Source organism: Echeneis naucrates, chromosome 2 (assembly GCF_900963305.1).
Source record: "Echeneis naucrates chromosome 2, fEcheNa1.1, whole genome shotgun sequence".
In the NCBI taxonomy this organism is placed as follows: Eukaryota; Metazoa; Chordata; class Actinopteri; order Carangiformes; family Echeneidae; genus Echeneis; species Echeneis naucrates.
In genome coordinates this window covers 1,880,909-1,894,677 of record NC_042512.1, presented here as the reverse complement: position 1 = coordinate 1,894,677, position 13,769 = coordinate 1,880,909, and the positions used below count along the sequence as shown (strand labels likewise).

Sequence of the window (13,769 nt, the reverse complement as noted above, 5' to 3'; positions counted from 1 at the left end):
GCAACACCTGCTTTTGCCCCAATTGACTGCAATGCAAATCAAGGTTTCACTAAAAACAATTTCACTCTGACTTCGCACTGTCCCTACACGCTCATTTTAAGGACTTTTCAAATCAAATAAAGACTACTGGAATCCCCAGACTCTTCTGTCTCTCACGGTGTTTTCGATTTTCGGACCGGAGCTACGGTTTGCTCGCAATTCGAAGTAGTTCGGGAGGTGGTCAAAAGCCACTTTTCGGAGAGTTTTGGAGGGAGTCTGAGCTCTGACCAGACTGAATTCTCAAATCACCGTGGCAACCGCAGGTCCCTCAGCTCAGGTCTGTGTGCAGCTGTTGCTGTAGATTAAACCCACCTCACTTTGGAGCCTCACTGCTTCGTCATACTTTGTCACAGAAACGCCGTTCAAAGTTTAAACGGCTCAGAAGACCTTGACCTCTGACCTTGAGCACTCACACATATAAACAGACACACACAGAGACACGCACTCACACATGTACAGAGACACAATCACACATATACACAGACAGAAATAGAGAGATACACACAGAGACAGATGTACAGACGCAGTCACACATACACAGACACACAACGAGACACGCACTCACACACATACACAGACACAATCACACATATACACAGACAGAAATAGAGAGATATAGACACACGCTCACACATGTACACAGACATACACAGAGACAGATATACAGACGCACTCACACATATACACAGACACACAACGAGACACGCACTCACACATATACACAGACACAATCACACATATACACAGACAGAAATAGAGAGATATAGACACACGCTCACACATATACACAGACAGAAATAGAGAGATATAGACACACGCTCACACATGTACACAGACATACACAGAGACAGATATACAGACGCACTCACACATATACACAGACACACAAAGAGACACGCACTCACACATATACACAGACAGAAATAGAGAGATATAGACACACGCTCACACATATACACAGACATACACACAGAGACAGATGTACGGACGCAGTCACACATATACACAGACACACACACCGACAGATTTACAGATGCACTCACACATATACACAGACGCAATCAGGGACAAATATACAGATGCACTCACACATATACACAAACACACAAAGAGACAGATATACAGACACGCTCATTGAATCAATCTCAATCGGTTCTCCGAACGGAAATTTCAGCAGGAAGGCTTTCGACGGCATGACGGTACGTGGGTTGCTCGTCCGGGCGAGGGGACGACGGGCGAGGGGACGCCGACCCGTGGCACTTCAAAATTTCTTGGAATTTTCTAGTTATTATTATTATTATTATTTGACTTGCACTGGTCAATAAAACTTCATGAAAAATTCTTCACGAGTCAAATGAAAAACATCCAAACAGTCAAAGTGATCCTTAAATGTCATTAAAATGAACAAAAACATTGCACAATAAAATAATCTGAATGGTTTGTGGCTAAACAGGTAAAAATTGAACTTGTCTGATTTATTTTAAACTAATAATTTTCTGCCATCTTTCTTGGTTTTTAATTTTTTTACTGTTAACTCTGTTTCTACCAGCTACCAGAAGTTAAGACCAGATTCTCCTGAACTGAGCTGTGTGTCCATGAAGAGTGATTGGTCTATGCATCAACCTATTACATTTAAGGATGGACAACAGTCTGCTGTATCCAGCTGTGTGTCCATGAAGAGTGATCAGTCTATGGATGACTTTATCAAAGAAAAAAGGTAAAAGCTGATCATTTGACTCATTAAAGGTATCAAAGCTTGTCTATCAGTTTCTCTGGTGTTCATAGAAAACTCCTGGAACAAACTGTGTGTTTGTGTCCTTTCTCCTCAGAGTTCAGTCTGACAAACATCATCACACAGACTTGGACTCCATATTTATGGTGTGTAAATGTTCCTCCAGTGACTACAACAGACACCAACAAAGACTTGAGTTTGAAGCTGCACTCTTTAGTAGACCAGTAGAGCTTTACTCTGTGACAGACAGGAGTTGAATTGGGATTGAACAGGTTTGGGGTGGGAGAGAGTGGGAGAGGACTGGGAGTTGTAGTTCACCACAGAGCAATAATCCATCAGCCTCAACAGATATGTTCTGTATGAATATGGTCTGTTGGAGACTTTTACAAAACATTTCCGCTCCTTCTTGTTCATCTACAGTGAATCTTTAAGAAAAGTTCATTTTGTTATTTTCCAGATAATTTCAGCTGTGACTCAATCACAAAGACCAAAGTTAATCAGATTCAGTCCTGGACCTCCATGGACTCTGTCTCTACAGGGTTTAAAGATGGAATAATTCATCAGTGAACTAGTTCAGGTGGTCTGATCCATCTTCAGCCACAGTCACAGTTAATACCCTGAATTTTCACTTCCTAAGTTGATGTGTTGAAGGGCTGTATCAGTTTGGTCTTCATGTGATGATCAGGATCTCTGTGTTGTCAGAATCTAAAGTCAAACTTAGTAAGTTACACCAGTGAAGTTAGTTTAGTGAAGTCAGCAGGTCTGAATCTTTCTGTGTAGCTCTGGAAAGAGACGTGGCAGCAGATGATACAGCAGCAGCTAAAGTTGAACTCTGCTGACTGATGATCTGATGCTTTGATCCATCAGTTTATACTGAGAGTGAACTTTACACAGGATGTTATTGTGTTCCAGCTGCTGGAGGAGAACATCGTCTGTTTTGTGAAGAACGAGCTGAAGGAAATCAAAAGGAGTCTGAGTCCAGATTACCCACAATTCATCAGGAATGAGGATGATGAGATGGATGAAGAGCAGAGGAGGAGCAGAGAGGCATTTCTGAAGATCACAGTGAACTTCCTGAGGAGGATGAAGCAGGAGGAGCTGGCTGACTGTCTGCAGAGCAGTAAGAGGATTTAACATGATGGATCAATTAGACATTTACTGAAGTCTGAGGAGACGGAGAGAAATATGATCATATTCTTATTCCTTAGGAGAAGTAAATATCAACCTTGTAGTTTGATTTTTTTAAAATTTCATTTGTTTTTGTTCATTCAGAAAGTCGTGCTCAAGTTTGTCAACGTAAACTCAAATCTGGCCTGAAGAAGAAGTTCCAGTGTGTGTTTGAGGGGATCTCTAAAGCAGGAAACCCAACCCTTCTGAATCAGATCTACACAGAGCTCTACATCACAGAGGGAGGGACTGGAGAGGTCAATGAGGAACATGAGGTCAGACAGATTGAAACAGCATCCAGGAAACAGGACAGAGCAGAAACAAGCATCAGACAAGAAGACATCTTTAAACCCCCACCTGGAAGAGACCAACCAATCAGAACAGTGATGACAAAGGGAGTGGCTGGCATTGGGAAAACCGTCTTAACACAGAAGTTCACTCTGGACTGGGCTGAAGACAAAGCCAACCAGGACATAGAGTTCACATTCCCCTTCACCTTCAGAGAGCTGAATGTGCTGAAAGAGAAGAAGCTCAGCTTGGTGGAACTTGTTCATCTCTTCTTCACTGAAACCAAAGAAGCAGGAATGTGCAGCTTTGATCACTTCCAGGTTGTGTTCATCTTTGACGGTCTGGATGAGTGTCGACTTCCTCTGGACTTCCACAACACTGAGGTCCTGACTGATCCTACAGAGTCCACCTCAGTGGACGTGCTGCTGACAAACCTCATCAGGGGGAAACTGCTTCCCTCTGCTCGCCTCTGGATAACCACACGACCTGCAGCAGCCAATCAGATCCCTCCTCAGTGTGTTGACATGGTGACAGAGGTCAGAGGGTTCAATGACCCCCAGAAGGAGGAGTACTTCAGGAAGAGGTTCAGATATGAGGAGCAGGCCAGCAGGATCATCTCCCAGATCAAGACCTCACGAAGCCTCCACATCATGTGCCACATCCCAGTCTTCTGCTGGATCACTGCTACAGTTCTGGAGGAGGTGTTGAAGACCAGAGAGGGAGGAGAGCTGCCCAAGACCCTGACTGAGATGTACATCCACTTCCTGGTGGTTCAGTCCAAACTGAAGAAGGTCAAGTACGATGGAGGAGCTGAGTCAGATCCACACTGGAGTCCAGAGACCAGGAAGATGATTGAGTCTCTGGGAAAAGTGGCTTTTGAGCAGCTGCAGAAAGGAAACCTGATCTTCTATGAATCAGACCTGACAGAGTGTGGCATCGATATCAGAGCAACATCAGTTTACTCAGGAGTGTTCACACAGATCTTCAAAGAGGAGACAGGGCTGTACCAGGACAAGGTCTTCTGCTTCGTCCATCTGAGTGTTCAGGAGTTTCTGGCTGCTCTTCATGTCCATCTGACCTTCATCAACTCTGGAGTCAATCTGATGGCAGAAAAACAAACAACCTCCCTGTGGTCAAAACTGTTTGGAAATAAACCTGAACCTTTAATTCTCTACCAGAGTGCTGTGGATAAGGCCTTACAGAGTCCACATGGACACCTGGACTTGTTCCTTCGGTTCCTTCTGGGTCTTTCACTGCAGACCAACCAAACTCTCCTACGAGGCCTGGTGACTCAGACAGGAAGTAGCTCAGAGACCAATCAGAAAACAGTCCAGTACATCAAGACAAAGATCAGTGAGAATCTGTCTCCAGAGAAAAGTATCAACCTGTTTCACTGTCTGAATGAACTGAATGATGGTTCTCTGGTGGAGGAGATCCAACAGTCCCTGAGATCAGGACGTCTCTCCACAGATAAACTGTCTCCTGCTCAATGGTCAGCTCTGGTCTTCATCTTACTGTCATCAGAAAAAGATCTGGACGTGTTTGACCTGAAGAAATACTCTGCTTCAGAGGAGGCTCTTCTGAGGCTGCTGCCAGTGGTCAAAGCCTCCAACAAAGTTCTGTATGTGCAAATAAATCCATCTAGATCAACTGGATCTTTTTTTAGTTGAGAATCAAAAGCATGATTCTTTAATCACTTATCTTGTTTTGCTGATTCCTCCTCAGACTGAGTGGCTGTAACCTCTCAGACAGAAGCTGTGAAGCTCTGTCCTCAGTCCTCAGCTCCCAGTCCTCTAGTCTGAGAGATCTGGACCTGAGTAACAACAACCTGCAGGATTCAGGAGTGAAGCTGCTTTCTGCTGGACTGGAGAGTCCACAGTGCAGACTGGAAGGACTCAAGTTAGTTTAATGGTTTTGCATTAATAATTTATAGACATACTTTTACTTAAAATGCAATATATAAGGTTGTTTTTTTTTTGTTTTTGTTTTTTTTAACTTTGTTTTTTTACTCTTGTGATTCTTCTTCAGACTGAGTGGCTGTAACCTCTCAGACAGAAGCTGTGAAACTCTGTCCTCAGTCCTCAGCTCCCAGTCCTCTAGTCTGACAGATCTGGACCTGAGTAACAACAACCTGCAGGATTCAGGAGTGAAGCTGCTGTCTGCTGGACTACAGGCTCCAGCCTGTAGACTTGGAGGAATCAGGTTTGTGTTCAGCAGAGTTCAATTCACTTCAAATTAAATACTAAATACTAGTATTTAAATACTTCCATTTTGTTTGCTATAGAAATGACTGCTAAAGAAACAGTATACCAATGAAGTGCAGAGAAGTTAAAAAATAAAAAGCCTGAAAATGGCCAGTTGAAAGTGATTTGTGTGGCAACACATTGGTAAAATAGATGACGAGAAAAATGCAGAGCTGGTGGTGGAAACACTTCAAACTTGAGGAAGCATAAACTATTTTTAAAGGTGGATGACTGTGTGATGTTTGATATGCTGAGTGGGCACAGCTGTCACCAGAAGGGGTCAACATGCTTGTCTTTCTGACAAAGAGCTGTTCTAATATTATCACTGTGGGATTCCACTGAATGTGAAACGTCTCCCGAATGGCTCTGTACTCTTCCTTCCTCAACACCCACTGGATCCATGCGCACTGTTGTGGCTCCGCTAGACAGTGGGAGGTTGCAAGGACTCATGAGATCTCGCAAATTGACGCATAATCGCGCAGTTTCGCTGGTTGTAGTTTCTATACATCTCTCAGGTCAGAGTTAATGGTTGTCTTATATATTTCGTCTTATATATTTTTAGAATCTTTCATTAAATCAGGTAAAATGAACTGAAGAGGTTTGTAGAATTGGGAGATTGTCATGAGTATAAAAAGCTTCATGCTCCATAATGAATCACTGATTTGATTCACCACCTTCTGCACTCACTAAGTTAAACAAATCAAACACACACATGTTGCTCAGCCAACAGGTGCATGGTGGGTCATGCTGGCGTCCTCCTGGTGAATCCTCCAGTGATTACTTCTATGTTCACCATGTTTACTTTTAGGGAGGTGGGCACAACCTTTCTGCTGCTTTTGGCATTTGTCACAGTTGTGATGATGGAGTTCTCATTCAGGAAAATATTTAAGGGGCTCAAAGACACCAGAGGTTGAGTGGACAGCTGATATGATGCTCTGTGGATGAATGAACCTTGTAGTGTAGGGGCTAGAAATGGTTACGCACACACTTCATAGTGGGCAGCAGACAGGAGACAGTAACTGTATCAAAAGACACTATTATCCTGTCAGATTTTATGTAATTTTTAGGTCTGCAGGTAACCTAAAGAAATTCACTGGCTAGCTGTTACTCCTACTTACAAAAGGATATGTGGAGACACTATCAGGGCTAAGTCTAAATCAAAAGGGGTTTGAATACTTAAATCTAATTGAGGTTACTTAAAAGAAAAAAAACAACCTGTAATGTGTAACCCTAAAGTACAAATCAAGATCTCTCAAAATAATATTTGCCCAGAAGGTTAATTGGGCATAGACGCAAAAAAGTATCACAGTACACAGTTCACCCTGCTATCACGAATCATGGCAACACAAAACTTAAATCATCAATGCCCCAAGCAGAATGGAGAGATAGAGGGATCGGTGGGTGTGTGTGGTTTAGATCAGTCCGGTTCCAGCTTCCAGTGGAACAGCTTGAGGAGTAAAAGTAAGTGTGTGTGTGTGTGTGTGTGTGTGTGTGTGTGTGTGTGTGTGTGTGTGTGTGTGTGTGTGTGGTTCCACTTCCTCTGGGGTTCAGTGTGTGTGAGTGGACGTATGGTGGATCAGTGTGTTAAATGGTTGAGGGGACAGTGATGGACTGTGTTAGCTCTGTTGTGGGGCTCCTCCAGCCCAGGCAGGTATGGAGTCCCAGTATGCAGGCACCTTTTTCCTCCTTGGTACTCCTGGGATCATCACCACTCCTCAGGCCATGGGTTTCCAAACCTCCAGTGAATCCAGCTGGTTCTCTTCCTCGTGTTACTGCTTTCTTATTTTCCCAACATCTCTTTGATTAGCAGGCAGAGTTGAATGAACCTGGACAGCTTTTCTTTGTTCCCCTCACTCTCACTCCTCTCTGTCGTTGTCTTGCTGTTTGTGTCAGTAGCTTTTTCCTTCCACCGGTTCACAGGTGCCATTCATTTAACACACCACTTTTTTTTTTAGTTTTTTTAAAATTGTAATTATTTGTTTTGTTTAAAATTTCTGCCACAACCTATTGGTTGAACATAGAACAGAATCAATGCATCACTATACAGTGTTTGTGTTACCATGTCTTTACTTTAATCAGTATGTTTGTTATTCAGCTGTTGTGTTACTCCGCTGTTGTTTATCTCTGTGTTTAATCATAGTCAAGTAAGGTTTGAAAAATATAACCTGAGGAAAAATAAATTGAAAAAACAACGTTACCACCCTGATAATGAAACAAAAGGAGGAGGAGGAGTCACCCCAGTACAGGAGAACTTCCCTTTTAAAGAGGAGAACCAGCCAATCCCACCTCTACACCTGAACAGGAAATGGGACACACACACAGAGTGGACTCCACCCTGAGAACAAGGAGGGCAAATGACCAAAGGCCATAACACTTATTTATAAGGAAGTAGGTTCTTAATTTTAGCTTCCTCCAAACATCATCTCTCTGCTTTTGGAATGGGGGGTTGGATTATTTTTTATGACAAAATTTACATTGACAGAGGACGAACAAGGTGAAGGTGTTACATACGTTACATACGAAAATAAAATCATTCCGATTGAAATTTACATGAACCGTAGCCTCCATCTCTCCATCTCTCTGCTGGGACTAAGCAGTCAGGGTTTACTAGACGGACCCAGAAATATGGCCTGGCCACCTGGCCTGATGTGGGTTGAGTTCCTTGACTGTGCTGATGTAGGCCAGGTTCTTATGGTCGGTCCAGACCACAAAGGAATGTTCAGCCCCCTCCAGCCAGTGATGCCACTCCTCCAATGCCAGCTTAACCACCAACAGTTCCTCTCAGCAGGGAGCAGGCGGCGAGAAAAGAAGGCACATGGTTGAACCTTTGTGTCCCGAGAAGAGCGTTGGGACAGGATGGCCCCCACCCCCACATCAGATGCATCGACCTCAACTATGAAAGGGAGAGATGGGTCAGGGTGGATAAGGACAGGAGCAGAAGTGAACCGAGCCTTGAGCAACTTAAAGGCTCGTCCAGCAGCAGGGGTCCAGACAAAAAACTGGGTACTGGAAGTTAGTGCAGTCAGAGGAGCTGCTAGGGTGCTGTAATTTCAGAAGAACCACCAGTAGAAGTTCAGAAACCCTAAAAAGCTCTGCAGCTGTTTGCAGGTAGATGGAATAGGCCATTCCAGTCACCTTGGCTTATATGGTATTGCATTGTATCCTCTTCAGGTTTTAAACATTTGAACTGTATACTCAGACTCGCTGTCGCGCTGTGTGAAAACTTTGTTTTCTAAAGTCACATCTTTTATTCTTTACTCAGGTTGGAGAACTGCAGGTTGTCAGAGATCAGCTGTTCTTCTCTGGTCTCAGCTCTGAAGTCCAACCCCTCCCATCTCAGAGAACTGGACCTGAGTCACAACGACCTGCAGGATTCAGGACTGAAGGATCTGTGTGGTTTTCTGAAGAGTCCTCACTGCAGACTGGAGACTCTGAGGTCAGACTCATGTTTTATTTCTGCTCTCAGATTAATATGATGTTACAGTTGTGGTGACTCTGACCTGCAGACAGGTTTATATTTATGAGGGAAAATCCTCTTCAGGTTTTAGACATTTAACTGTTAAATGGTTTGAAAGTAACTTTGGAAAACAGATTTCTATTAATTTGAAAATTACATTTTAATTGCAAGCAGTTTATCAATCAATCTTGTATTTTTGAAAGGGGACATCATATCTTAATGAATATTTGTATGTTAATATGCAGATTGTGGTTTGTGGTTTTTTTCATTTATTTATTTATTTGCGTGTCGAATTGAAAGCAACTGCACTTAGGTTTGTCGAAGAAGATGTTTGGCCTCTTATCTCAGGGGCTTCATCAGTTCAACCCATCGGTCTGACTAGTCCTCACTAGTCTGACAGACAGTGGAGTTGGACCCAGGTATTTAACCTCTGTAGGAGTGTTCACAAAGCTCCTTGTGACAGCAGCCCATTAGAGGAGTTCCACTGACCATTGTTAGTCCGCTACTGTAGACACATTAGTGTGTCATTTCTGTTGTGGAAATTCTCTGTTCCTGGTGAAGAATGAAATAGAGACTTTTTCTGGCTGACAAGTTTTTATTTTCTTTGCAGGGCTTGTTCAGGGCTCTACCTGCAGACTGAGCTAAATCACTGACAGCTGGGTTAAATGTCATGTGTTGGTCCAACATCAGGCCAAGACATTTATACTGATCAGTGTAGGACAGCAGTACTGTCCCAAGATTAACAACATTCAACTTGGCCTAATATTCACCACTTGTGTTTTGTATTGGTTCTCCATTAGTCTCCACTTCCAGCACCGTTTTGGAACAATGTTCAGCATAACGTGAACATTTTTTCTTTCTTAGCCAACAGAATAGATCATCCACATGTAACATGGCTCTATTGGTTCAGTTTGGGATATTTCAGTCATAATGCAAATTTAGTTTGAATATCAAACAGATTGTAAGAACTAATGCTTTCATTTTCCAAGGAACCTTCCCACCTGGTCCATTATTAGAATAATAATGTTTACATTAACCACTGACCCCAAAGCAGTGACATGAATGTACATGACCAACACACTGCAGCAGTGGAAATAAGGTGGCTCCAAACATACCTAATGTAAACATCACCACCTCAGGAAAACATCCATTTTGCTGTGATTGTGTAGCAAAGCTTTAGTCCAATCAGCTGCAGTGGTTTGGTTCCACACTAAGATAAGGATTGGCTCTTAGGGCTGGTCTGCTGGGGGAGCAGTTGCCCCGTTGCCCTCCTCTCTCTGCTGCAGGAAACATGTTTGCTCCGTCTGCCTCGCTGATCTCCCAGCTATGTTAAATATCAGTCTCAGGATTCTATGGACTGATATCAAATCATTCAAATGAAGATCAGCCAGAATCGGGAAAATCATCAATTTATTTATATATTTAATTTTGAACCCATCCTTATAATCCATTAAAGATGACATAGATCAGAATAGATTCTGCATATTTAAGTATGATTTCCACATTCAGCTATTCATGTCTCTTCAAATATATCATTAATGATGAGTTAGGTTTTCTGTGTAGAACTTTTGGAGGTTGTGTAGTTGACTGTTTGACTGGTTTTAGAGTGGACTTACCTGCCAGAGCTAACAGATGGGGGCTCCAGTTGAACTTAAGTCACGCACTTCAGCGTCCAAAGTCCAAAATACGAGTACAAAATTGTGAAATACGACTACGACACTGCAAAATATGAGTACGAAAGCCCCCACGAGAGTTCATTCATTATGAGATTGTTCTGACTCCATACAAAACAGTGCAAGGGAAATGCCCCCACCCAAAATTCCATCCCTGACCAGAAGACCATCTCTGCGTTATACAAGAGATCATATGTGGCAGAATCAGAGATAGAAATAAAGTTTGGCTGACTCTGCTGTTTGGTTATTTCTGATGTGTTACAATCACAATGATGACAGTTTGAGTCAGTTCAGGTTCTTTACAGTGTTTCATTTTCTCATTAAATCTTGTCACTGTTTGTATTAACCGTTGTGAAGCTGCTTCCTGTTGGTTCAGCAGTTTGAATTTCATTTTCTAAACTTCTACTTTCTAAACCTTCAGCTCTGAACAGATGATGAAACATTGAACGCTTTCAAGCAGGATTTTTGTCTCCTAAAGTCACATCTTTTATTCTTTACTCAGGTTGAAGAACTGCAGTTTGTCAGAGATCAGCTGTTCTTCTCTGGTCTCAGCTCTGAAGTCCAACCCCTCCCATCTCAGAGAACTGGACCTGAGTCACAACAATGACCTGCAGGATTCAGGACTGAAGGATCTGTGTGGTTTTCTGAAGAGTCCAGATTGTAGACTGCAGATTCTGAGGTCTGTTTACTTGCTGTTGTAAATTTGTTTAATCCAGAATGTATATTCACATTTAACTTGAATGTATTCACTTTTGAATGTATTCAAAATCGCTGTTGTTTCATGTTTCCAGTTGTTCTAATAATAATAATAAATGTTGTCAGTGTTTTCCAAAACTTGAATTTACCTGTTCAATATATTAATCAGGAAAAGTCTTCCAGGAACCAAAGAGTTGGTTTCACATGTTTGATCTCCAGACAGAAACCAGGACCAAATCTTGCTCTTGGTCTTTGTATTGGAACAAAGTATGATGTGGACCAGCAACATTTGTGATGTTAAAGTGGGTGATGAGTTTGAGAAGTTGGAGAAGTTCTGGATCAGGACATTTCTGACTGATTATCAGTCATCTGATCTCCATGATTTGTTCTTTTCCAGGTTGAGATGCTGTTGGTTGTCAGAGATCAGCTGTTCTTCTCTGGCCTCAGCTCTGAAGTCCAACCCCTCCCATCTCAGAGAACTGGACCTGAGAGGAAACCTCCTGCAGGATCCAGATGTGGAGGAGCTGCGTGATCTTGTGGAGAGTCCAGACTGTAGACTGGAGACTCTGAGGTCAGTCCGCTGTGGTAGATCTTTAATCCACCGCTGAATCTAATGTCCTAATAAATGTCTTCAGACTTGGAAGGTGTGGAGCTGAGGACCAAAGTCAGTTGTGTTGTTGAGACTCCAGCCCTCATTGGGCTTTCAGACACGTGGCCGTGGCCCCCCTGTGCTCTGAAAGCTGTTATTTCCAAAGGATTGGAGCTCCACCACAGGTTTCCCTGCACTGAGCACAGTTCATGTGCAGCACAGTGATAGTTGTGTTTCTTTGTGGTGTGGTCATACTCAGTCAGTGTGTTACTGCAGTAGATGGAGTTCAGAGCAGCGGTACAGAAGCTGAGTGATGAGCTGCTGTGGACGGAGTCAACATCAAAAAGCTCTTCTACACACTTTGAAAACAAACAGTCCCACACATGTTGAAATGTTCTTCATTTAGAAGATTTTAGAGCTTCCTCTTCTCGTCAAAGCAGAACTTTCCTTTGCTGCCACATATTTATGAAGCAGCCAACTGCTGTATTCCTACACACAAGTATGTCCTGTATTCCACTGCAGCCGCAGGCCAGCTGAGGGAATCACTTTGTTTTAGAGTGAGGAGCTGCTGAACTTCAGCCTCCAGTGGCTGAAATGACAATTACTAAAGAAACACTTCAAACATCCAGACAGAATGTGGTGGCACTTTGATTTAAAGTCTTCTGAACATATCTGACTGATTATCAATGATTTTATCTGCATCTTTTATTCCTTATTCAGATTTGACAACTCCAGTTTGTCAGAGATCAGCTGTTCTTCTCTGGTCTCAGCTCTGAAGTCCAACCCCTCCCATCTCAGAGAACTAAGCCTGAGTTGGAATGACCTGCAGGATTCAGGACTGAAGGATCTGTGTGGTTTTCTGAAGAGTCCTCACTGTAGACTGGAGACTCTGAGGTCAGACTGATGTTTTATTTCTGCTCTCAGATTAATATGATGTTACAGTTGTGGTGACTCTGACCTGCAGACAGGTTTATATTTATGAGGGAAAATCCTCTTCAGGTTTTAGACATGTAACTGTTAAATGGTTTGAAAGTAACTTTGGAAAACAGATTTCTATTAATTTGAAAATTACATTTTAATTGCAAGCAGTTTATCAATCAATCTTGTATTTTTGAAAGGGGACATCATATCTTAATGAATATTTGTATGTTAACATGCAGATTGTGGTTTGTGGTTTTTTTCATTTATTTATTTATTTGCGTGTCGAATTGAAAGCAACTGCACTTCGGTTTGTCTAAGAAGATGTTTGGCCTCTTATCTCAGGGGCTTCATCAGTTCATCAGTCCTCACTAGTCTGACAGACAGTGGAGTTGGACCCAGGTATTTAACCTCTGTAGGAGTGTTCACAAAGCTCCTTATGACAGCAGCCCATTGGAGGAGTTCCTCTGACCATTGTTAGTCCACTACTGTAGACACATTTGTGTGTCATTTCTGTTGTGGAAATTCTCTGTTGCTGGTGAAGAATGAAATAGAGACTTTTTCTGGCTGACAAGTTTTTATTTTCTTTGCAGGGCTTGTTCAGGGCTCTACCTGCAGACTGAGTTAATCACTCACAGCTGGGTTAAATGTCATGTGTTGGTCCAACATCAGGCCAAGACATTTATACTGATCAGTGTAAGACAGCATTACTGTCCCAAGATTAACAACATTCAACTTGGCCTAATATTCACCACTTGTGTTTTGTATTGGTTCTCCATTAGTCTCCACTTCCAGCACCGTTTTGGAACAATGTTCAGCATAACGTGAACATTTTTTCTTTCTTAGCCAACAGAATAGATCATCCACATGTAACATGGCTCTATTGGTTGAGTTTGGGATATTTCAGTCATAATGCAAATTTAGTTTGAATATCAAACAGATTGTCAGAACTAATGCTTTCATTTTC

The 13,769-nt window shown here is 42.4% G+C and overlaps 1 protein-coding gene across 1 annotated transcript in view; it reads left to right on the top strand.

The window, feature by feature from the left end:
- LOC115053713 (NACHT, LRR and PYD domains-containing protein 12-like) overlaps positions 1 to 13,769 on the top strand; it is a gene marked incomplete at its 3' end in the record, with an annotated part of 135,820 nt that overhangs the window by 109,345 nt on the left and 12,706 nt on the right. The window contains exons 8-9 of the mRNA XM_029518516.1: positions 8,732 to 8,905; positions 11,102 to 11,278. Of these exons, the coding sequence (XP_029374376.1) occupies positions 8,732 to 8,905; positions 11,102 to 11,278 (351 nt within the window). The remainder of the gene's footprint in view (positions 1 to 8,731; positions 8,906 to 11,101; positions 11,279 to 13,769) is intronic.